The sequence below is a fragment of the Macaca thibetana genome, chromosome 12 (assembly GCF_024542745.1).
Source record: "Macaca thibetana thibetana isolate TM-01 chromosome 12, ASM2454274v1, whole genome shotgun sequence".
In the NCBI taxonomy this organism is placed as follows: Eukaryota; Metazoa; Chordata; class Mammalia; order Primates; family Cercopithecidae; genus Macaca; species Macaca thibetana.
This window is the reverse complement of record NC_065589.1, coordinates 83,963,851-83,986,678: the sequence shown is the minus strand read 5'-3', so window position 1 is coordinate 83,986,678 and position 22,828 is coordinate 83,963,851. Positions and strand designations below refer to the sequence as shown.

Below are 22,828 nucleotides of genomic sequence, written 5' to 3'. Positions count from 1 at the left end.
CCACTCCAAACCACTCACCCCATGCTTGTCTGCTTTTCCCATTTTGGTCATTGGCACTACTTTCTACCCTGTCACTCAAGCCAGAAAATTTGTGACTCATCCTTCAGCCCTCCCTCAGCCCCATTTTAAAATTGCTGATTACATTTTATCTTAATTTCCTAAATAAAGAAGGAAAAGGCAAACTTAAGTCATTCCACTGTGAAAGGAAAATATCTTGGGCCCCCAAATCGCTAAAGCTAAAAGAAAATTCAAGCTGGGAACTACTTAGGGCAAACCTGCCTCTCATTCTATTCAAAGTAATCCCTCTGCTCACTGAGATAAATGCACATCTGATTGCCTCCTTTGGAAAAGCTAATCAGAAACTCAAAAGAATGCAACCATTGGTCTCCCACCTACCCGTGACCTGGCAGCCCCCCCACCCCATTTCCAGTCGTCCTGCCTTTCCAGACCGAACCAATGTTCATTTTACATATACTGATTGATGTCTCCTGTCTCCCTGAAATGTATAAAACCAAGCTGTGCTCTGACCACTTTGGGCACATGTCATCAGGACCTCCTGAGGCTGTTTGAAGGGTGTGCATCGTCAACCTTGGCAGAATAAACTTTCTAAATTAACTGAGACCTGTCTCCAATTTTGGGACTTCACTAACATTTAATTGTTAATGTTTAAAACTTATCACTGGGCCTATATAAACAGGTGTAATAATACAACACATTAGTGACCATTTCTATAATACACATTTCATGCTAGATATAGTCCTACAAACTTGTCATGTTTTATTTCTGATTTTTTCACAGCTATTCTGAGGTATGTCATCTTTGTTACAAGTGAGGAATCTAGGGTCAGAGAGCTTACATCCAGGCCCAGGGGCACAGGTCCAGGAAAGCATGGTATAGTTGGGATTTAGACCACACGGGCTGGTGTTGGTTGACCTGACCCCAACACCTTTGCCTTTGGTATCATGCCACCTTGTTTTGAGTTGTTTCCATAACGCCACAGCACTGTTGTAGATATCTGGCAAGCAGATTGACTTTGGGTAGCAGTAACTGGTCTTGTTCATATCTGAATCTGTTAATGTATATTTTTTCTTATAATCAGTGGTAAAGACATGACTCTTGATGGTCCATGTCATCTGTGGCTTCATCTAGATACCAGTCCTGGCTCTTCCATGAACTGTCTATTAGCTGGGTTGCCTGAGACAAGGACAGTAGGATCATACTGCTTGCCCTCTCAGAGTTTTTATGAGAAGGAAATGGATTGCTGTACAGGGAATTGCTTTCAAATTCAGGGCATTTTTGAAAAGTTGTGTTCAATTGTGGGACTTGATCATTTGCTGGCTTACACAAGCCCTCTTTTTTAATAAACGATAATGTGAACATAGAAATTATCCTGGATTTCTGATGTTGATGCTGATCGTTCTTGCACAGGCAGAAAAGGCAAGAAACAACCTTGTTTTTATAGCACATATAGACCTAAATTTTATTAGTCCTTAGTAAAACTAGTTTAGAACAGGTAAGGATATGATCTACAAAAATCATACAGAACCTTTTTGGGTATAGGCGGGTGAAGGAAAGCAGAGTCTACTGAAGTTGTTTTTTGTAGAGATGGGCTCTTGCTATGTTGCCCAGGCTGGTCTTGAACTCTTGGCCTCAAGTCATTCTCCCACCTTGGCCTCCCAAAGTGCCGGGATTACAGGCATGAGCCACTACAATTGGCCCTCTTTATTCTGTTAAATTGCTCTTGGGAGCATGGATGGACTTTTGTGCTGTACCACAGTGAACTGTAAATTGAGACCTGGCTATTCTGTATTTTGTTTCCTCATAGGTCCCTCCTTTGGCCCTGTTCTGAAAAGGAAATGCTCCTTTTTCTTCATAGGTCTCCCTCTTCCGTCATATTTGGTTTTTAAAGTGTGTCTAAGGAGAGGGCCCTTTTAATACATATATAAACCCAATCTATTGTGGAATTTAGAAATTGTGTAACTTTGAAAGTCTTGGGTTTGTTTTGTTTTGTTTTGTTTTAACAAAATTGCCCTGTAAATTTGGGGACAGTGCTGTGTATTTTGCAGAATTGTTTTGACTGAACTTGACAGACTATGGAGCACAGTAGGTCCTTGGCAGGTGGTAGCCCTTCCCATCCAAACTTACTTATCAGAGGCCTAAATGTTCAGATTTTAAAAGGGTTACACTGGTTTGTGTTAAGATTCAAGAATAATTTATGTAAGTGTTGAGAGAGGGAGGGAGGAGGGTGTATGACAGCAGTGGTTCCTGGGAATGTGCGCCATCAGGGACTGCTTCATCAGCAGCAGGAGAGCTGTACCCCAGACCTAAAGAACCGAATTCCAGGGTGGGGTCCAGCAGCCTGCCCCTTAACAAGTCCCCCGGGTAACTCTGTTACACTTAACTGGCCTAATGTTACAGATTTCAGCCTGAAGTCCACCAGAGGGATAGTGAGGACCTCCCCAGAATGGTGGAAGCAAATGGAGAGGAGCTGGGACTGGTGAGATAGAGCCCTCTTTGGCTGTCTACTAGACAAGGAAGGGAGGCCATGAGAAGGAGGAGGGGCTTTAAGTTTGGTGAACTAAAAAGGATGGTGCTTTATCAGCAGGAACCTGGACCCAGACTAGTGAGTGGGTTTTGGAAGTAGGGAGAGGAAGATGGGTTTAGTTTTGGACGTGTTGAGGTATGTGTAGCCAGGGTTGATGACAGCAAGTTGGAAATAAAGTTGTGTAACTGTAGCACAGATAAAGAATGGAGAAACAGATATGTGACTTGCCTACATAGAGGCAGCAGTTGAAGTGAGTATTCTGGCCATTTTTCCAAGGGTGATAGCACAGAGAAACGAGAGCCAAGAATAGACTGATGTGGGATTGGGTGCTTGGGAGTACAGCATTTGTTTCTCTTTCAGAAGAATAAGTGAAAATGCTTAGGAATACATAGTGACATGTTTTTTTGTTTAAGAGCCTCACTCTGTTGCCTAGGCGCAAGTGCAGTGGCATGATGAGAGCTCATTGCAGCCTCGAACACCTGGGCTCAGATGTCCCACCTCAGTCCCCCAAAGTGCTGTGACTACAGGCATATGCCACCTCACCCAGCTAATTAAAAAAATTTTTTTTTTGTAGAAACAAAGTCTTACTGCTGGTCTCAAATTCCTGGACTCAAGTGATCCTCCTACCTTGGCCTCCCAAAGTGTTGATTACAGGCGTGAGCCACCACACCCAGCCTGTGATACCGTTTTAAATTAAACCAGGTTATCAGAACAGCATTGCAGTTTTGCCATTTACCTTTAGGCCCCATGCTGTGTAACAGAGACTTGTTCTTGGATGTCATTTTATCTGGAAATCCAAGGCCAAGGCATGGTTTTAGTGCCTGTCTTTCCTCCAGAGGAAGAAGTGGAATGAGGTGTTAAGAGCTAAGGTGTGACCTTAGAGCAGGCTACTGAGATTCTCTAGGTCTCAATTTCCTTATCTGTCAAAAGAGGATAATTATAGTTCCCACCTGGTGGTTGTGAGGACTAAACAGGAGGATGTCTGTGAAATAAGTATCTCTACTTCTGCCATTGCTTTTGTGGTTGGTTGCTGGATTTGTGAAGTAAAGGCCGTCCGTTTGTATTAATAAATCTTCCATTTGTATTGATTTACAATATCAATGAGAATTATAAAAAGTGATGTCAATTGGAGATGAATGCAGTTTTATTTTTAGTGAATTATCAGTACATTGAAATATGGGCTTTATTAGGTTTGTGAGAAGGCAAAAGAGTTGGCTTGAGAAGTTTTACAGCATAAAAACAAGAATCAGATATTTTAAAAATTATTTTATATCCAGCTTTGTTGCAGACTCACATATTTTGCTGTACCAGGAAGATGTTTTGCTGAGACCATGAAAACTTAGTACATCTGTGCAACATCTTCATTATATCTAGAACAATTTTACATTCACTGTCTCTAATTCAAAGCCATTCAAGAAACATGTGTCTTGTTTTCCACTGGGTTCTAATTGGGCTGTTTTTCCTTAGTGGGAGACATTTGGACCACACACTTACATTTAGGAAATAACTTGGTAACTGGGCTACATGTGCAAGAGTGTATAAAGAACGGTCTCAGTGTGGAAAAAGCAGCTTCTGCAACTCCCTTTTCCTCCCCAAGAAAAGTAAGCTGTGTGTATGTGTGTGTGCATGTGTTTTCTGTGCTGCTTCACAATAGTGAGTTTTGTTCTTTAGGTCTGAGAGATGTTTCATACTGTCTGTGTTAATAGAAGTGGTGACAGAATCAGTGATCAGAGGTTTCATTGCAGAGTTACTAAGAGCTTTAATTGAACCTTTCACTGGGTTTTAGAGGAAAAACATCTGATGTTCATACATGGCACATAACATACCTTCAAGTATAAGGCTTGAAAACTTCATAGGTTTGATTAGTTTTATGGGATCCCTACAAGTAACATGTCATCTCCACCCATAGGAATTAACTCTAATTCCAAATTTAGTTGAAGTGGTGTTCTCTCTGTGTGTGTGTGTGTGTGTGTGTGTGTGTGTGTGTGTGTGTGTGTGTTAGCTTGCTGTTGGGTTGGGTTTGAATGCTTTCAGTTTAGTTGAGAACTACCACCCCAGCTCTTCCAGAACTGCACGAGGCTTGCACCATTCTGGGAAGTTTGGCTGCTGCCACAGCTGAAATACTGAGCCAGACTTAGGTTATTTTATTAGTCTAGAAAGAGTATTGCGCTCTTGCAGCTGTTCCTAACCATGAAAACAAAAACCATCTCGGTTACCCAGGATCCATGAGAAATTGGCAATGGCCCAGTTTACATCCATGTATTTTGGACTCTGAATTATATTTATCTTCCTACGGGCATCCCCTGATTTAGGGCATGCAGCTGGGGAATGACCTGTGACTGTATGAGGCAGTGGGGGCGGGAGAGGCCAAGCCTTGGGTACCACATTCACTAGGAAGCCTGATCCAGTTAACCAAAACACTGCAGTTTCCAGAGTACAAGTACTTTCAGAAAGAGTGAGGAGAGCACCAAGAAAACAGTACAACCAACAGCATGTATTACAAACACCTGTCTCAAATATGAAGTGTGGCGTTTTGTTTTTGTACATGGTCTCTCACAGTACATTTCTGGAGTCTTTTTCCTGTCATATCAGGCCTGGTTTTTGTAGATAGTAATTTGGTGGCGATGGACTTTCTTGATAAATAGGACTTTTACAGACTATCTGAAAATGAATCATGGGACTTGCCTTTAATTGCTAGCAGTGGCGTGTATGTGACATACTCCCTCCTGCTAATGTGTGCCAGTCAGTAGGTTACTGTTTAATTTTCTGAATTTTAATGGGATGATGCAGTAAGAAGGCGCTCCCCAGAAGTGGGCCCCTCAATCTTGGACTTCCCAGCTTCCAGAACTGTGAGCCAAACAGAAGTTTATAAACAAATTTCTATTGTTTATAAATTACCCTCTCCATGATATTCTGTGACAACAGTACAGTACAAAATGGACTCAGACAAGGGATCTGTAAACTTGGATGGGTGGAGAAAAACTTAACTGTATTTTCACTAACCTCTAGCCAAAATATAGCCATTGCTCCAATCATGAAAGTAGGCAACCAACCACGTAAGATCAACAGGACATGTAACTTTGTCACTTGGAAATTAACTGATTTTTGTATCACGTTGTGGAAATAATTTACAATACATTTATGCCCATCACTGCTTTAAAAACTGCAGTAGTTATAAAACCTGCTGCTGTGTCTTCTTTATGCGTTAAGCACGCTTTGGTATATCAGGTTTGCTTTTTAAACATTTTGCTATCTGTGTTTCAATATAATTAGTTTTCTTTGTAATAAGACTTTCTACTTAAAAATCATTCAGAAACACTCTGAAGGTACAGATTGCTAAAGCCATCCATGGCACTTAAAAGGTTACAGATTCGTGCCTTGGATATGGCACCCTTGTGTCTTTCTCATCCTTGTTTGAGACTAGATTTGTTAACTTTTTTTTTTTTTTTAAAGTCTTAACATACTTGGCCTTTGTTTTCTAGCATGACTTGTCTGTGACTTTTATCATCTGGAGCTCTGGTATTCCCCTTTTGGGGCTGTTGGAGTTAATTAAAAAATTAAGCCTTCAAGTCCAACAGAGCTTAAAGGAAAAAAAAAAAAAAAGAGAGAGAGAAAAAAATAAAGCCATTGTCCATGCCCATATGCCCTTTCTCACAGGCTTCTGTGAGACTGCTTACTGCAACGAAATGTTTATGGCCAATAATGGTTTCCTTTACAAATTCCAGAGGAGAGCACAGTGATGCATATGCTGATATCATTGCTTTAGCTATGGGAAGAGATGATGCTGTGTGGCTTGTATGAATTTGATTCAGCTCTTCACTGCAGTATCACTGCAGGCATATCTTGGTTAATTTTGAACTTGATATCCAAGGTTAAAACCTCACTAAATTTATTAGACTGTGTAAAATTGCCCAGAGAAAGACATTATCATTAGGCCGTTTCTCTCTGCATCCTGTCACCGTGTAACAAGCTTTATGCAATTTATTCACAAGAAATGAGGCAGTTTTCTGAGTTTTTCTTGAATACCATGGTTGCTGAGTTCTGGGTAAGTGTTAGGAATAGGAGCAGCCTTACTTGTGTGACACAAAGGTGTCTGTCTCCCCAAATCCTCCACATTGGCATTCTAGCCAACTCCCAGGGTTCTCCCCCTGGGGGCTAATGAACTCAAGAGCTTGCCCATTTTGGTGTGTGTTCTGTTGCATGGTACTTCCAGGTCACACGTGGACGACACTGTAGTTTGAAATAACTGATTACTCGGGGACTGTACTGTAGATGTCTCTGAATGGAGGCAGTTTTTTTTTTTTTTTTTTTTTTTTCCAGGATAGATTTGCAGCATGGGATGCTGCTCTAGGAGTGAAGTGTGTGTGAGCATGTGTATGTTTGGCCAAAGCCAATTTATTTTTTCCACCTGTTGAGCAGCTTTGCCTTTGTTTGACTCTCACCACTCCCTGGGGGCTGGTCTCTCTTCTTTTCAACTGAAAGGGGAGGCCTACTAGACTGACCGCATGGTCAGTTTGGGGGTCCAGACTGCCTGGATGCACGCTGAGCTGTGTGACCTTGGGCAGGTCACTAGCTTGTCTGTGCCTCTGTGGAATGGAGATTAACAGTACCTTCCTCAGATGGTGGTTGTGAGGATTTAATGAGTACATGCATGCTAAGTGCTTAGAACAGGGCCAGGCATATGGTTAGTGGTAAATAAGGGTTGCTGGCTGCACATTAGAATCACCTGGTGGAGTTTTAAAACCCTGCGTGGGTATTGAGAACTCCAATCCAAATGAAATTAGGGCCTGGGGAGGTTATAACCTTGTTCAGCAAGTCATTGCACGTCACTAATGAGTGGAGGAGTTTTTTTTGATGTCTTATGTTCTGGGCATTAAGTGAAAGATCCATCTGTCAGCTACATGAGCAAGAGATCGTTCTGTGATGAATAGCTGCCTTTCACAGGCATCTTTGAGGCTGTCTGACCCTTCACTTTGAGGCCAGATCTAGTGCAATTTAAAAATTTTAATTTCCTTAGGTTTATAATACCAGATTTCATTCGGCTGGCACTGATTGATTGAGTGCCTTTTAACACTTTTTGAAAATGTCTTCAAGGTCTCTTCTCTTTCTGTAGTAAAAGCTTATCACTCATATAGTGACCTCCTCTGAGGGGTTCCTTTTTCATCTGTGATGATGGTTTATTATGTACTGTGATTACAGTGGTCTTAGGAACAAGAAAGTTTCCCCCTTAAAAATTATAATGCCTACAGGTGGAAGAGACCTGAAATGATCCAGTCCAACAGGAAAGGGAACAGTATTCTTGGTGAAATAACAACGTGTCCAGAATCACTTTGTATACATAATGCCTCTACCTGTATTCTGAGTTGTAATTGCACATCAGGAAGGTGGGCAGTGTAAGTTGGGGATTGTAGCTCTGTTGTATTGACACAAGTGGGAAACCACAGGAAGGAGAAAGGAAAAGAGAAGAGAATGTAATTCTGAGTGTGGTAGTTGTGGAGCTAACTGCCATAAGGATTGGGACTTGGGTTTCCAGTTACACAAGAAAATACCCTATGGCCCTAGCCACGCCTTCCACAGAGTTATGTGAGAGGAGGAGACCACACTCAGACCATGGTTCATACTCAAACCCCAGGTGGTTCTCCAGGAGCTTTTTAGCTGCGTGGCTAGGGGCCCTGAGGTGATGCTGGTGTCCATAACTGCTACACTTTCATCCTCATGCAAAGCCTCCCTTTCTTTGAGGCATGTATTCTGTGCTGTCCTCATCACCTCCCTATTCCCCCTACCCCCAAGTTCATTGAGGACTTTGGAGGGAGCTGTTCAGTGCCTGAGATTTCAAGTCAGGCCTGATTCACATCACAGATTTGCCTTTACTAATCCTGTGGGCTTTATCATTGTCTGGAATTGTTCCACATCCAAAATTTAAAACTTGATTAAAAAGAACCAGACTCTTTTCAACTTCCCCATTCATTTATTCTGGCTGTGTTTGTTCTTTGATCTCTTTGAGACACCATACTTTTTCTCTCTGGCTATCCTGCCTCTCAGGGCTTCATCCCCTTCCTGACCAGCCTTGATTCCACAGCACCCCACTCTGAGCACTCCTGTACTGGCCCCTGCACTGTGAACTCCTGATCATTGATCAGATCCTGCATTCACTGGACCATTCCTGGATAGTTCTTGGGGCTGAGCATCAGAGGAGGGAATTGCACAGCACAGCTTATTTATTTATTTATTTATTTATTTATTTATTTTAGCCCAAGTGCTATTTATTTAAAAGAGCAAAAAAGAGTGGAGGCCTCCTAGGGACAGGATGAAACAAAACAAGCAGTGCAAGTCTGCCTCTAGCTCAGCATAAAAGCTTGTTGCCCCACTGGGCCATCTTGTTGATGGGCATCTTGGAGAAGCAGTCAGACTGCATTGTAGGCAGCAGTTTTCTCCAAAGCCTCAAAAGGGCACATGAAAGCCTTCAGATGTGGGAACTCATCCAGGCACTTGGGCTCAAACATGCAGTTCTGATCCAGGACGTCATAGATGGGAAAATCCACAAAGGTGAGCTTTCCCTTGCAAACCGTGAGAATTTCTCCCAGGAACATGGAGAATTGTTTCAGTTGTTCAGGTAGCTGTTCCAAGTACTGAGGTTTCAGTACTGTGTGTGTTTTTTGTTTTTGAGACAGAGTCTCGTTCTGTCACCCAGGCTGGAGTGCAGTGGTGTGATCTCGGCTCACTGCAACCTCTGCTTCCCGGGTTCAAGCAATTCTCCTGCCTCAGCCTCCCAAGTAGCTGAGACTACAGGCGTGTGCCACCATGCCCGGCTGACTTTTTGTATTTTTAGTAGAGACGGGGTTTCGCCGTGTTAGTCAGGATGGTCTTGATCCTGACCTTGTGATCCGCAAGAAAAGAGAAGCCTCCCAAAGTTCTGGGATTACAGGCGTGAGCCCGGCCAGGTTTCAGTTTCTCATGGTCAGATTTGTAACAGTGCTGTATCAGTTGTGTGTGGAAATTGGTTGCTTCGTTCTCGAAAATGTCTACTTGAATCTTTTCAGTCTCACCACACATGTGCTTGCCAGCAGTGTAGCACAAGATGGCATTGCTCTGGGTGACCTTGCTCTTCCCATCCATGAAGTTGGGCAGATTAGGAAAGTCCAGGTCTAGCTTGAATATCACATCCAGCCATTGGCTTCAGTCATTGTCAGGAGTGTCCTGGCACGTGTGCCATTTCTCCTCATAGGACGTATCCATGAACTACAGGAGCAGGCAGATGGTGTGTGCCAGCCCACAAATATTCCACTAACCCAGAACCATAGATGAGTTGCACGATGTGATTTTGATGATGTTACTTGTGAGCCTTTGAGGATAGGAGCAGTTTCATAATCGAGTGTTGTGGCCTGGTCTGCAGCCTAGTTTGGATGATCAGAGCTGTTCAGCTGTCCGTTTTATTGTTTTTGGTTTTTGTGAGACTCTCCCGCTGTTGCCCAGGCTGGTTTCAAAGGCCTGGGCTCAAACGATCCTCCCAAAGTGCTGGGATTACACGTGTGAGCCACCATGCCCAGCCAGCTGTCCTTTTAATCTCTTACTTGCCTTCCTCTCATCTACAGGGCTATCCTACACCTTCACTGCACCTCTTACCTTGTTTTTACCTTGTAGAGAAAATGGAGGCATGAATGTTTTTAGCTTCCTGCTCATGTTTGTCCACATGTTGTCTTCCTCTTCTATCGGATTGCACTTGCCTTTGGGTCCCTTGTTGTTTGGCACAGGGTAGCTATGTATGAATGCTTGTAGAATGAAACGCTGCAATTGCTAACCCAACACTCATTCCTTAATTGGAAAATTAGGTTGTAACTCAATTTCTGCCACTTGCTGGTCCAGGAGAGCCAGGGCAAGTTTCTCCATTGCTCACAGCCTGTAGAAGGATATTAATTTTACTGAAAGTTATTAAAGGATAACAGTCTGTTTTTAGGTGCAATCATTCCCTTTGAGAATTATAGATTAAAATTATGTTTCTCCACAACCATTCATTGACGTTGAAATTGGAAAACACATACTTTGCTGGGGTGGGGAGCAAGGCAGGGTCTGACCATTCAGAGGCCCACAGCCTAGTGAAGGAAGCAGGTATATAAACAATTAAAATAAGATGAAGAAGGCTTCTAAGATGAGTTGATTCTGTGGTGTGTTTTGAAGTGGGCTTATGAAATTCTTTTGCTTTCTCTAATAGATCTAAACATCTATGTAAATACCTGGATGATATACAGTACTAGCGACAAATATATGGAGTTTTGTCTTCTAGTTAGCAGTGTTTTGCTGCTGTGGTAGGGAGGTAAGTCTCAGCTAGGGAGCACACAGGTGACAGGGAACTGAAGACAGCCTGTAAGTGAGCAGGAGCTCACTGCAAGACTGAGCTCTGCCTTGCACAGTAGCCATTGGCCTGGGAAACATCATGATTATTGCTGGAAATGCTGCCCTTTCTGAACTCTTCCTTTTTTGAAGGAGAATGTATTGATTTCAGATTTTTGGCTACTGTCTTTGCACTTATCCCTTCTGTGTGCCTATTTGAAATACCCAAATAAAACCTACCTACAGCCAGTGCTTCTGAAAGCCTGATATTTGAGCAGATCTTACTATGTTAAATGTGCATTTTTTCATGTATACACCAAATTATTTTGACCATAAAGTTGGGAATTAGTGCTTGGTACCAGAATTCTTAAATTATTAGTCCAAACTCCTTGTTGGAAGAGAATTGCCGTTGATTTTGATTTCCCTTCCATAACAACCCTGCCACTCATTTAACGACTTTTTTTTTTTTAAGTGTTTGTTGTGTGTAATGTACATTGCTAGATGCCATGGGGGATTTGTGGAGTTCAACATTTTTCACCATAATTTTGATCTATCATCATATTAGAACAAGGCAGGGTGTAGAATTAGAGAAAAGATATCTTTTGACCATTGTAGCCTGAGAAGGCTTTATGGAGGAGATGGCGTTAGAATTTGGATTGAACAATTCCCTTTACAGGTATATAAAGATGGTTCTCGTACTTAGAAGGAAGCAACTTCTTTTATCTTTTCCTCCAAAAGTGAAATTTTCTTTCTACCAAGTACTTGTCAAAGTACTAATTTTCTGGCAACTTGAAATACTGGCTAAGGTAAGGTGTTTTTGTTGTTTGTTTTGTAGAAACTCTTCCCGAAACAACCTGTATGAATGTACAGAATATTTTAAATATAGGTTGAAGGTGATTTCATGACAATAGTTTCCACTTAATTTTAGTGCATCAGAACTTAAGCATTTGATTTCCAATTTCATGCCCAGAACTCTTCTAAATTCATATTACTTGTGACTGTAAATTTACTATGCTTTTTAATAACTCATACTTAAATCTGAAGTCTTTTTGCTTAGGACAAAACTATAAAGAAAATAATAGTAGAATAGAGGTTCAATTTGTAGAACGGGTTGTTGAATAAAGAATGAATGGCTGGATCTATGTGTCTTGGAGAATAAATTATAGTTTAATGTCATATTTTCCAGCTCTGCAAATTAAGAAAAATCAGGCTGGGTGCAGTACCTCATGCCTATAATCCCTGTGCTTTGGGAGGCCAAAGTAAGAGAATCACTTCAGCCCAGAAGTTTAGAGACCAGCCTGGGCAACCTAATGAGACCTCCATCTCTATTAAAAAATAATAAGCTGGGCCTGATGGTACATGCCTGTAGTCCCAGCTACTTCGGAGGCTGAGCCGGGAAGATAGCCTGAGCCTGAAAGGACAAGACTGCAGTGAATTGTCACTGTCATGGTGCCACTGCATTCCAGCCTGGGCAACAGAGTGAGACTCTCTCTTTAAAAGAAGAAATATGTAAAAAAAAGAAGAACCAAAGGCCAATTCTTTACTTATCAGAATTACTTACGGGTTGTTCTAACCATCCCCCTACCCCGGCACACTTTTCTGGATGAAGCATCTGGATCCTGGAGAAGTTCCATTAGTTGTTCCCAGTGATATTGGCAAGGTCTCTGTCAATTCCTAGGATTTCTCTATTACAGTGGGGAGGTGTGAGAGAAATCCTGGAATGTCAAAAACTTACCAAGGGCTGGCTTTTCCCAGCCTCCTAGCATCTCCTAGGAATGATGAGACATGGCTCTTGCTTTCAGGAAATTTCTGTGTACAGGGTTTTCCATGAGTTTCTAGCTAACAGCTAGTGCCCTGTCTAGCAGACCTCTGTGTGTGTGTGTGGTCTCTTATACTTTGTTTTCTCTTATTTGCTTTAGTCTGTATTATCTTGTAGGCTGCTTCAGACTCCCTGCTACCACTACTACTTTCTTGTGGTAAACTGTATGTTGCTAATATGAAGAACAGTTCTAAAGGTGTCATATAGAAGGCATGACTGTTAGGTAAGTCAGACTAACTAGGTTTTAAGAACTTTTTAAGCTCTTGGCCGGGCGCGGTGGCTCAAGCCTGTAATCCCAGCACTTTGGGAGGCCGAGATGGGCGGATCACGAGGTCAGGAGATCGAGACCATGCTGGCTAACACCGTGAAACCCCGTCTCTACTAAAAAATACAAAAAAAATTAGCCGGGCGAGGTGGCGGGCGCCTGTGGTCCCAGCTACTCGGGAGGCTGAGGCGGGAGAATGGCGTGAACCCAGGAGGCGGAGCTTGCAGTGAGCTGAGATCCGGCCACTGCACTCCAGCCTGGGCGACAGAGCGAGACTCCGTCTCAAAAAAAAATAAAATAAAATAAAAAAAAAAAAGAACTTTTTAAGCTCGTAACACTGAGGATGTTTTTGATGCTTCTTTGAAGCAAAGAAGGAAAATTTCTTAATTATATGTACCTTAGTTTACAGAGTTTCACTTGTAAATGTTGCTACTCTGGCTTTATTATTTTTGACAAAAGCAGCATCTTCAGATAATTTTGCTTTGAGGCCAGGTGGATAGTTTGATGGGAGAAGCTCCTTCCATTAGAGCGTGCACAGAGTGTGTGTGTTTAGGTATTTGGGGTAACTGGACTGAGGTTTTAAGGTTAATTCAGATGTGGATATGAAGAGATATTGCTAAATGCAGCATTTGCCTCCTAATATCTCATTGTCTGATGTCACATGGATTTAACTGAATTTTCTTGCATTCCTTGCAAGTGTGAATATATAGGAATGTTCTTTGTCAATTATAAACTGCTATAAATGTTGGTTAATTGCTTGATTTGGAGGAAATCGTTCATCTGTGTTCATTGCAGCCTGTCAACAAATACTGAGAACAGGGTGGGTGCGAAGCCTGTGTTCTGGCTTCTGTTTGTATCTGTTAAAGAATAAACATAGTCCCTGCCCTCAGCTCCCAAATTCCACTTGAAATTGTGTAAATAGGCAGTATGGCACTCCAGAAGAGAAACATTTTGCTGCTAGTACTCTTCTGTGATCTCAGACAAGGTGGTCATGGCTCTGATACTGCCATTGTGATTACAGGCTGAAATAGATTTTGTCTGGTTTTGGAATCATCTTACTGTTTTGTCTAGGGTGCTTTTTGTTACATTTTATATGCCAACACAACATGCTGTGCAGAATTCAAATACATGATGTAGAGAGGTTGTGCCTGTCCCCGAAGACTGGGTGTGCTGAAGGAGAAATACCAGAAGTAAAAGTAAGCTTTTGATAGTCAGTCTAACTTCTGGGGGGCTTGAAAGAATAATCTGTGACATTTGGGAAACTTACATGTTAAATGATAGTAGAAATTTAGGTGACTTCAGACCATTGGCCTTCTCAGAGTAATGTTATCTATTCATCTTTTCTTCTCAATGAACATTACAGGAAATTTACTTCTGTTAGTCATTTTTAGTTGTGGTGACCTTTAGTTGTAGTAACCTAGAGGCTGGTCTTTCCTTTTGTTGGGGCTCAGGACAGGATACCCCCCAATATGGCACCTTGGCATATAAGAGAAACTGCAGAAGAAAGGAGGTCCCTCTGACCTCCCCTTGCCTTTCTCCCCTGAAGCATGGTCATCAAGGAATTCTCTGACCTATCTCACCTGACAGTGAGTTGTCAGACTCTCATTCCAGAGGGGTCCTGCCCTGTACCCAGAGGACAGGAAGAATCTGGACAAGCAGGCCTTGCTGAGGGCCCCCACCCCAATTATTAGGCCTCATTCCCTTTTTGTTCAATCATGCTTCTATGTGGCTGTTCATTCTTCATTGTACTTAAGCCTAAAAATTCAGTTTCCTGAGTCTCTGGATTCTCATTTCCGAAGGCTCCTGTGTGATGCAAAACTTTGGTTGAGTAAATTTGTTATGCCTTTCTCTTGTTAATCTGTCTTTTTGTTATAGGGGTGTCAGCCATGAACCTTGCTGACACCCCTATAACATGGGTGAGGAAAAGATACCTTTTCTCCCGTACACTCTTCCTCAAAAGTATGTAATGGAAAGAAATGACATCTGACGTTCTTCACATTTTCAAAGACTTATTCTTAAGTATTTAGGTCTAACAGTACATTTGTTCTACTTGTTGTCATAGAGGGTAAGGTTTTATGGGGCAGAACTTGAGGGATTGTTTGGTCAGTATTTGAGTTATATCTGTGCCTTTGGTCTATAATATAAAGTAGGCCAGGTACAGCAGTTCATACCTGTAATCCCAGCACTTTGGGAGGCCAAGGCAGGCGGATCACCTGAAATCGGGAGTTCGAGACCAGCCTGGCCAACATGGTGAAACCCCGTCTCTACTAAAAACATAAAAATTAGCTGGGCATGGTAGTAGGTACTTGTAATCACAGGTACTCAGGAGGCTGAGGCAAGAAAATCACTTGAACCCAGGAGGTGGAGGTTGTAGTGAGCTGAGGCTGTGCCACAGCACTCCAGCCTGGGCAATAAAGTGAGACTCTGTCTCAAAACAACACACACACACACACACACACACACACACACACACATATAGTAAAAAAGAACACTATTTCTTATGTTTTATCCTGTGATACTTGTCCATAGGTACTTCCTTACCACACAGTATGTTGGGCTTGTCATTTAATCTGCTGAGTCTGAATTACTGTGTCAGAAAGGCTGGTTTGCATCATTTCTATTTGGTTCACGTCCATGATGGCTCAGTGTTCACCCTTTTAGGGGAAAAATGACAGTAGTTGAAGTTGCTACTGGAAGGGAAGTGTGATGATGCAGAAGAGGAGAGCCTGCTGGCTGCCTATACAGGTGGGTTTCACGGTGCCATTTCCATTGAGGAATTTACCACTGTCTTCCCTTTGGTCCTCAGAAACTCAGTATTCTCCATGTCTTAAATTGATAGTACTGGACAAAGTGACTCCCTTTAATAAAGCAAAGTTCATGAGAGCTTTTGTTTAAAGCTGGAGTACTGATTTGTTAATTTATTCTCAGAATTGTGTCTGTCAGCAAGCCAGACAGTTGTGTGAACTGGACCAGCACACTCTCTCCCCACTGTTTGCAGACTAAGAAAGGAGCCAAATTATGAGGTGCTTCTCAGTGTGAACAGAACCAGAACAAGAAGTAGTTGTATCATACCAATGTGTGACAGCACCCAGCTGCAACAGCCCAATGTGTCCATTTCCAGAATTGAATGTAGGGATATGTGTTTATAAGTGTGCAGATACTGTCTGGCATGCCAGATAGTCTTCTCTGGAGTGTACTGTTGTCATTGGCCTCTATGGCCTATTCCTATAAATGCTATTTCTGACCATCCCCCTTTCGGTGGGCATAGCCTGTATGTCCATTGGTGACTATTAAGTTCCAGTTATAGGTTTATAACTGGCCAGAGATGATTGAGACTTCCAGGTGACTTTGTATAGTTCCACTCTGATCTGTGTTAATTTCAGAATTTAACTTGCTGGGAAGACTTACATTTTTCCTTTCCAGTCTAGGGGAGGGGAGGATGGTTCCTTATTTTTGCACTCGGGTATAGTCAGTTCAAGTTGCTCTAGGTCGCAGTTTGAATAGCTTTTTTAAGAATATAAAATTTAAGCTATTTCCCTAGAGTTGCTATTTATGGAGGAAAACAGGAACTGGAAGAAGTATTATAGCAGATATTTGATAGCTTCTTTCACTTAAGACCACTGATGTGGAAGGTACATCTATCCTGAAAATAGGTGAGTGCCCCAAAATAGGAAAACAAGGTGTCTGGGATGAGATACCAAAGTCAGTGTCACCTAGTCCTTGCCCCATGGGATGCCTATTCTAAGTGTCATTGTAGGTCTACTCTAACTGGTGATGACCTGGGTGATTAATCAGGAGCAGCTCATGGATGTGGTGGGACCTGAGCTTGGTCAGTGATCCAGGTAAACATACGGCTCTGGAAGAGTTCACCAAGGCTTGGTGCAAGGGACCTTGGACGAGCTTTGGTGGCATGGCTCCGTCAGTGTTTTTCTCATATTTTTTAGGTAGTTTTTTCTAAATTATAAACCCCGAAGTTGGTTGGTTGAAGAATATGTCTGTGTTTACCAGGTATCTATTTATTATTAACTTTTACTGCCATTTTTTTTATACTACAGTATTTTTCATTGTTTCTCTGAAGTGCGCTTGTTAACAGAAGTTTGTATTTTCCATCGGTTCCTTGTGGAAACTATTGCTCTCTTCCAACTTTAGTGTTTGCCCTTTAGGTGAAACCTAAATTTTTTCACCAGGGTGTATTCAAGCAGCATTTTCAAAAACAGAATTAGGCTCTAAGCCATGCCCCTTCAGTATGTAAAACTTGTGTGTAAGATGATTTTACTCCGATAACCTTCAGTATGGCTTTTTCCAGATTCTGCCTAAGATACTATCTTTCTAGTATCACTCAGTTTTGTTTGATTGTTGTTGCCCAAAGCTTTCATTGATGTGTGAGGAGAGACCGGCCTGGTGGAGGGGAGAAAGGTGGTGCTGCTGGGCTGCTGCAGATTTGGATTCTGGCCCTGCTGTTAATTAGCTGCGTGACCCCTGGCAAGCCAGCCTCCCTGGGTCTCTGTTTCTTCATCAGTAAAACAAAAGGCTTGGGAAAACAAATACAGGCTTGGACCAAATGATAAGAAAGGTCACCCTGCCTGCTTACGTTGTGTGATTCTGTGAATGGCAACACATTGGGGTTCCTTACCCTTCTCAACGGGTCCCACAAAACTTCTGCTTACTCTGGGGGCTGAGAGGTGGTGTGTTACACTGAGGCCATTTGAGGCATTTGTGCTGACGAGGCAAATTTGGGAGCCCTCCTACATAGGAGTTTCTCCCTTCTTGCCTCCCTTTCTCTGCTCCCCTCCCCTTCCCCATCCTCATTACTCTTCTCCCCACCCCTTTTCTTGCCTGTTCAAGAGAGACCTGCTTGCCTTCTGCTTCCCTTTCTTAGTGCATTAATAAAGGTGTGATGGGTAACACAACCCACTAAGATTGGTTACCGTCTGGGGTTGTTCAGCCATCTCATCTGAGTTAGTAGTTGGGAGAGAGAGCTTAAAGGATCCTGGCTTCATGATGAAATAATGGTCCTTTTGTCTGTCGCTTGCTGTAGAGATGGTTTCATGTTTCATCTTAGGCCTGGGTCATTGTGGTGTTTTTACAAGCTCAGTACAACCCTGCATGAAGATACAGCCTTTTCTTTAAAGGATTTGGCCGTAGTGCCACAGGCCTGTTCTACTTACTTCTCTTCCCTATCCCAAAGTTATAACTATGTATAGTAAAAACCCACTGTAGTGTGTGCTGTTTAATTGGGTTCTCTGATCAGGGTTAAAATGTGTTCCCACTGTATTTATTTTGCAAATGTTTGTAAGATATGCCTCATTTCATAACCTTCCAAAATGTTTTCCTTGTGATTATATAATTAGTAACACCTGTAAAACATTGCCTTTAACCATGTAGCTTCTTTCATTTTCTTTTTGATTCCATGTTCTCGTGCCACCTTTTGATGAACTGGGATTGGGAAACTGTGCCAAATATCTTGCAGTACTGTACCCAGGTTTAGCCTCATAACCTTAATTAGATGTGGAATGCTGAGAATGCACTATTGTATTTTTTTTTTTTAGCTTTTCTAACAGTGAACTTCTAATCACTTCATTAAAAGTTATAGAACATTCCTTGTGTCTTCAGCATTCAGTTTCCCGCCATAGTTTATTCATAGAAAATTAATGTAAGATTTAAGGTACTAAGGTACCTTAATATTAAGTGGTCTGTTTGTTTGAATGCAAGTTACCTCTTTTTGTCAATACCCAAGTTATATTCCAACTTTCAACGTTTAATTCCTCTTCTCTCTGTTCCTTTTCTCTTTAGAAACAAGTGTTGAAAATGTTAAAGGCAGTGCTGAAGAAGAGCCGAGAAGGAGGAAAAGGAGGCAAGAAGGAAGCAGGTTTGTGTGCAAGAATGAGCCCAGCCATGGACCGCGGGCAGTAAGCTGCTCCTCACCCCAGGCTGGATGGATTTGTTGCTTTGGCAGTGGGTCAGAGAGGGTTACCTGGGTTAGAACAAACAGTGTGCTGGAGGCTATGAGAAATGAAATGGGTCAGACATGGTGGCCCACAGCTGTAATCCTAGCATTTTGAGAGGCCAAGGCAGGAGGATTGCTTGAGGCCAGGAGTTCCAAGACCAGTCTGGGCAACATAACGAGACACTTGCCTCTACAAAAAAGCTTGAAAAAATTATCTGAGTATGGTGGCACATGTGTGTAAATCATAGCTACTTGGGAGGCTCTGGCAGGAGGATCTCTTGAGCCCAGGAGTTCAAGGCTGCAGTGAGCTATGATAATGCCACTGTACTCCAGCCTGGGCAACAGAGCCAGACCCTGTCTCTTAAAAAAGAAAAAGGACAGAAAACATAATTTTGAACTTTCTTACGAGAAATGACTTTGAGAATTGAGTTTGGGTTATAACCAAATCCTTTCCCAGAGACTTGAAAGGTTCATAGTTTCAGTAGGTCATTCAGATCTGGAGGGAGTCAAAGTTAAAGACATTGAGGGATAGCAGGTGTGTTCAGGAATTTGGTTTCTAGAAATCCCATTCCCTTTCCCACGTGATTACATTTTATATGTTTGACCAACTGCTGGCTGACTGGTCCTCATCTTTTGGAGTATCAAATTTTACTCCTAACAGGTGGAGCCCCACTTAATGCCAGACTGCTTGTTTTCATTATAATGAAAACTACTTAATTTGGCTTGAATTTCATTTTCGTTTGTAGAGTTCTGGTGCATATTGTCATTGTGACTCTTAATAGCATTACATTCTATGTACTAACCTAGTACTAACCTATTCTAGGGTTATTTTGGTGAACACTGAGTGGTACACCCTTTTTCTCTTGCTAGAAAAAGTATATATTTTCTACCTGTATTGCACAATAAAAATATGTTAGCATGAATTGACTTGCCTGAAGTGTTACATTTCACTCGGTAAACCCATGTTAATCCAGTCTCCTTGGAGAATGACTGGTTTTCTGAGTTACTATGTCAAATAATGTTTCAATTTTAATTTCTGTTTTAAGAAGTATGCTTATTAATGAAGCATCACAAAATTATGGTTAATTCTTTAATTCAAAAGATCTTGCAATGCCTTGTGATAATATTAATGTCTGTTGTTTCCATGCTTATATAAGAGAGTAAGTGGATTTCTAAAGTTTTTGGTTATATAGAACCTAGACAAAATCTCTATTTATTGCTAATTATCCCTTAAACCAAGTCTGCAAAATGACAAACTCACCTTAAAAGTAGAGCCTTTATTGCAAGGCTGCTGTTAAAGCTTCTCATCAATGCCTGGGTGAGCAGACACTAAAGAAAAGGAAAAACCAGTTTTTAATGACCTAAACAGGAGACCATAGTTAACCTTAGAAAATCAACCCCTGGCTTTGAATAATTAATTAGAATTGTTACTGTGGAGAAATTTCAGTTGACAGAATATCCATCCAGTGGGGGACATTTATTCTCTGCTGGGTCAAGGCCAAAAGGTCTTGTTAGTTTTCTGAAAGCTGTTTAAAAATAATAACAACGAAAAGCTTTTTCAGTTTTGGCTCATCTGTCACCAATCATAGGAACTTTGTTATTTCCTTCGTTAGAAGCCTTTGTAATTTCCAGCATCAAGTTAGATCCTAAGCTGTCTGTTGGGTTGGAACTGCCAACCAGTGGGTTATTTTTCTCAGGACCAGGGTCCCCAAGCCTAAACTCCCCAGTCGGTAACAGTTCTTCGAAACAGGCCTACCATCCTCTTTGACCAGTGCCATCCTTAGAAGAAATAACAATATATTAATAATCTTCAGCACCCGTGCCTTTCAGACACACCAGACAGGAACACAGTTTGCATTTGAAACTTTTCCAGTTTCAGAGCTGTGATTTTGGGTTTATTTCTCCCCTTGGTCTTTAAAAGCAACTATTGCTTTTTCTGAGTCATTTCTTCTTAATAATTTCCACACTACGTATGGCTTTTTCACTAATATAAACCAACTTGAAAGAGCAATGGGAACGTTTCCCATAAAACATCTGCATGGTATGTGCCTTTTTGCTCTTAACTAGAACCTGGTTGTATCAGGCTAGCAACAAAGCAGATGGAGTTTTAAATCCTGATGAAGTTATGTCACAGGATTGTTGGGGGAAATACTTGGAATTTGACCACTCGTATGTTAGTCCATGCCAGTCCTCATCATATAAGTAAATCATAGCTAAGTTTTTCTATAAATTAAAGCTGGCTAATCTACCAAGACTGCTCTGAAACTTAGGTAATAATATCTCCTGCAGTATGGAAAAATTTTGCTGTGCTGTTTCCAATTAAAACCAATCTTTGTTGCAAAGACAGAAGAAAATTCATTCCCATGTACTTGAACTCATAATCATAGAAATTTAGGAGACATGTCTAAAAACTTGAGTTCAGCTTTTCATGTCCTTTGTAGGTTGTTTTTTCAGGTAATCTTTTACTACACTTTTACGTTAAACCTATTTTGAGAATTTGGAAAATGCAGTAACTGTGATAAACTCAATATCCTTCAATGGAAACCAAGTATTTTTCAGAAACATTGAACAGTTGTCATTCCCTCATTTATCCCTAAAAAGAAGTTACCACATCTTTTTAGGGATAGCTATAGGTAAAACTTTAGCAGGTCTTGAATTCAAACTATATATATACAGACACATATATAGATATTTGCAATATTATGTTTGTTGGTTTTTATTCTTTCGAGACAGCCTCACTGTGTTTCTCAGGCTGGAGTGCAGTTGCACACCATCTCCACTCACTGCAACCTCCGCCTCCTGGGTTCAAGCAATTCTCCTGCCGCAGCCTCCCGAGTAGCTGGGATTATAGGCACGTGCCACCATACCTGGCTAATTGTTGTATTTTTGGTAGAGATGGGGTTTCAGCATGTTGGTCAGGCTGGTCTTGAACTCCTGACCTCAAGTGATCCACTCGCCTCGGCCTCGCAAAGTGCTAGGATTACAGCCATTAGCCACTGCGCCTGGCGGATATTTGCAATATTATGTACGGTGAAACTTAAACTATTGAAAATCATCAAGTAAACTCAAAATAATTAGCAGAATTCTTCTCTTTTTTATGATCACGCATTTTTACCTAGGAGATGCTTATAGCTGGGCAAAAAAGGTGTTTTCAGAAGGCTATAGAGGCACACGGGAGAATGTAATTTTTAAAACTTTACCATGGTTTTTTAGAAAGCATATTCACTTTGTTCCTGCTGTTCCATCAGTGCAAATGAGCACTATATTTTTCTCGACCTTGAGTTTGGCATAAGGGAGCAAAAATCGGTATTAAACCATAATATAGGGAGAAGGCCAGATGAGGGCATCTTATTTTTTTTCCTCTCCCTGCTTTATGTTAGGACCTTGATCTAAAATAAGCAAACGAGGCGCCGTGTTTATTTTTGAAGCTCTCCAGAGAGGCCTACAACCTTTACCACATGTTTCTTAATTTTAAGTGACCTTTACTATCAGAAAACATTCATGTTACTACTATTAAATAGTTACTTAGTTTTAAAAATTAAATAATTACTAGACTGTTAAGAGTATTGTGATATTAAATCTGGACCTAGTAGGAGTTTACAGTGGATATAAGAGCCACACTGGAAGTTAGTATTTTTCTGTACAGCAACACTGTTTGGAAAATGAATAGGAAAGAAATCCCATTTTAAAACAGAAAAAAAACTTTATCAACCTAAGAAGAAATGTGCAAGGTTTTTTTTTGTTTGTTTGTTTGTTTTGTTTTGTTTTTTTTGAGACAGGTTTTTGCAGTGTCACCCAGGCTGGAGTGCAGTGGCACGATCTCGGCTCACTGCATCCTTGACCTCCCAGGCTCAGGACATCCTCCCACCTCAGCCTCCTGAGTAGCCACCTCGTGACCTTGCCTGGCTAATTTTTGTGGGATTT

At 41.5% G+C, this 22,828-nt stretch overlaps 1 protein-coding gene and 1 pseudogene across 9 annotated transcripts in view; one reads left to right on the top strand and one right to left on the bottom strand.

Moving 5' to 3' along the window:
- The window catches only part of TANC1 (tetratricopeptide repeat, ankyrin repeat and coiled-coil containing 1), a 265,598-nt gene that overhangs the window by 79,625 nt on the left and 163,145 nt on the right, over nt 1-22,828 (top strand). For all 9 annotated transcript variants that reach the window (XM_050751850.1, XM_050751849.1, XM_050751844.1 and 6 more), the window contains one exon: nt 18,751-18,826. In XM_050751850.1, coding sequence (XP_050607807.1) covers nt 18,751-18,826 — 76 coding nt within the window. The remainder of the gene's footprint in view (nt 1-18,750; nt 18,827-22,828) is intronic.
- LOC126933125 (glutathione S-transferase Mu 3-like) lies at nt 8,889-16,869 on the bottom strand (annotated as a pseudogene).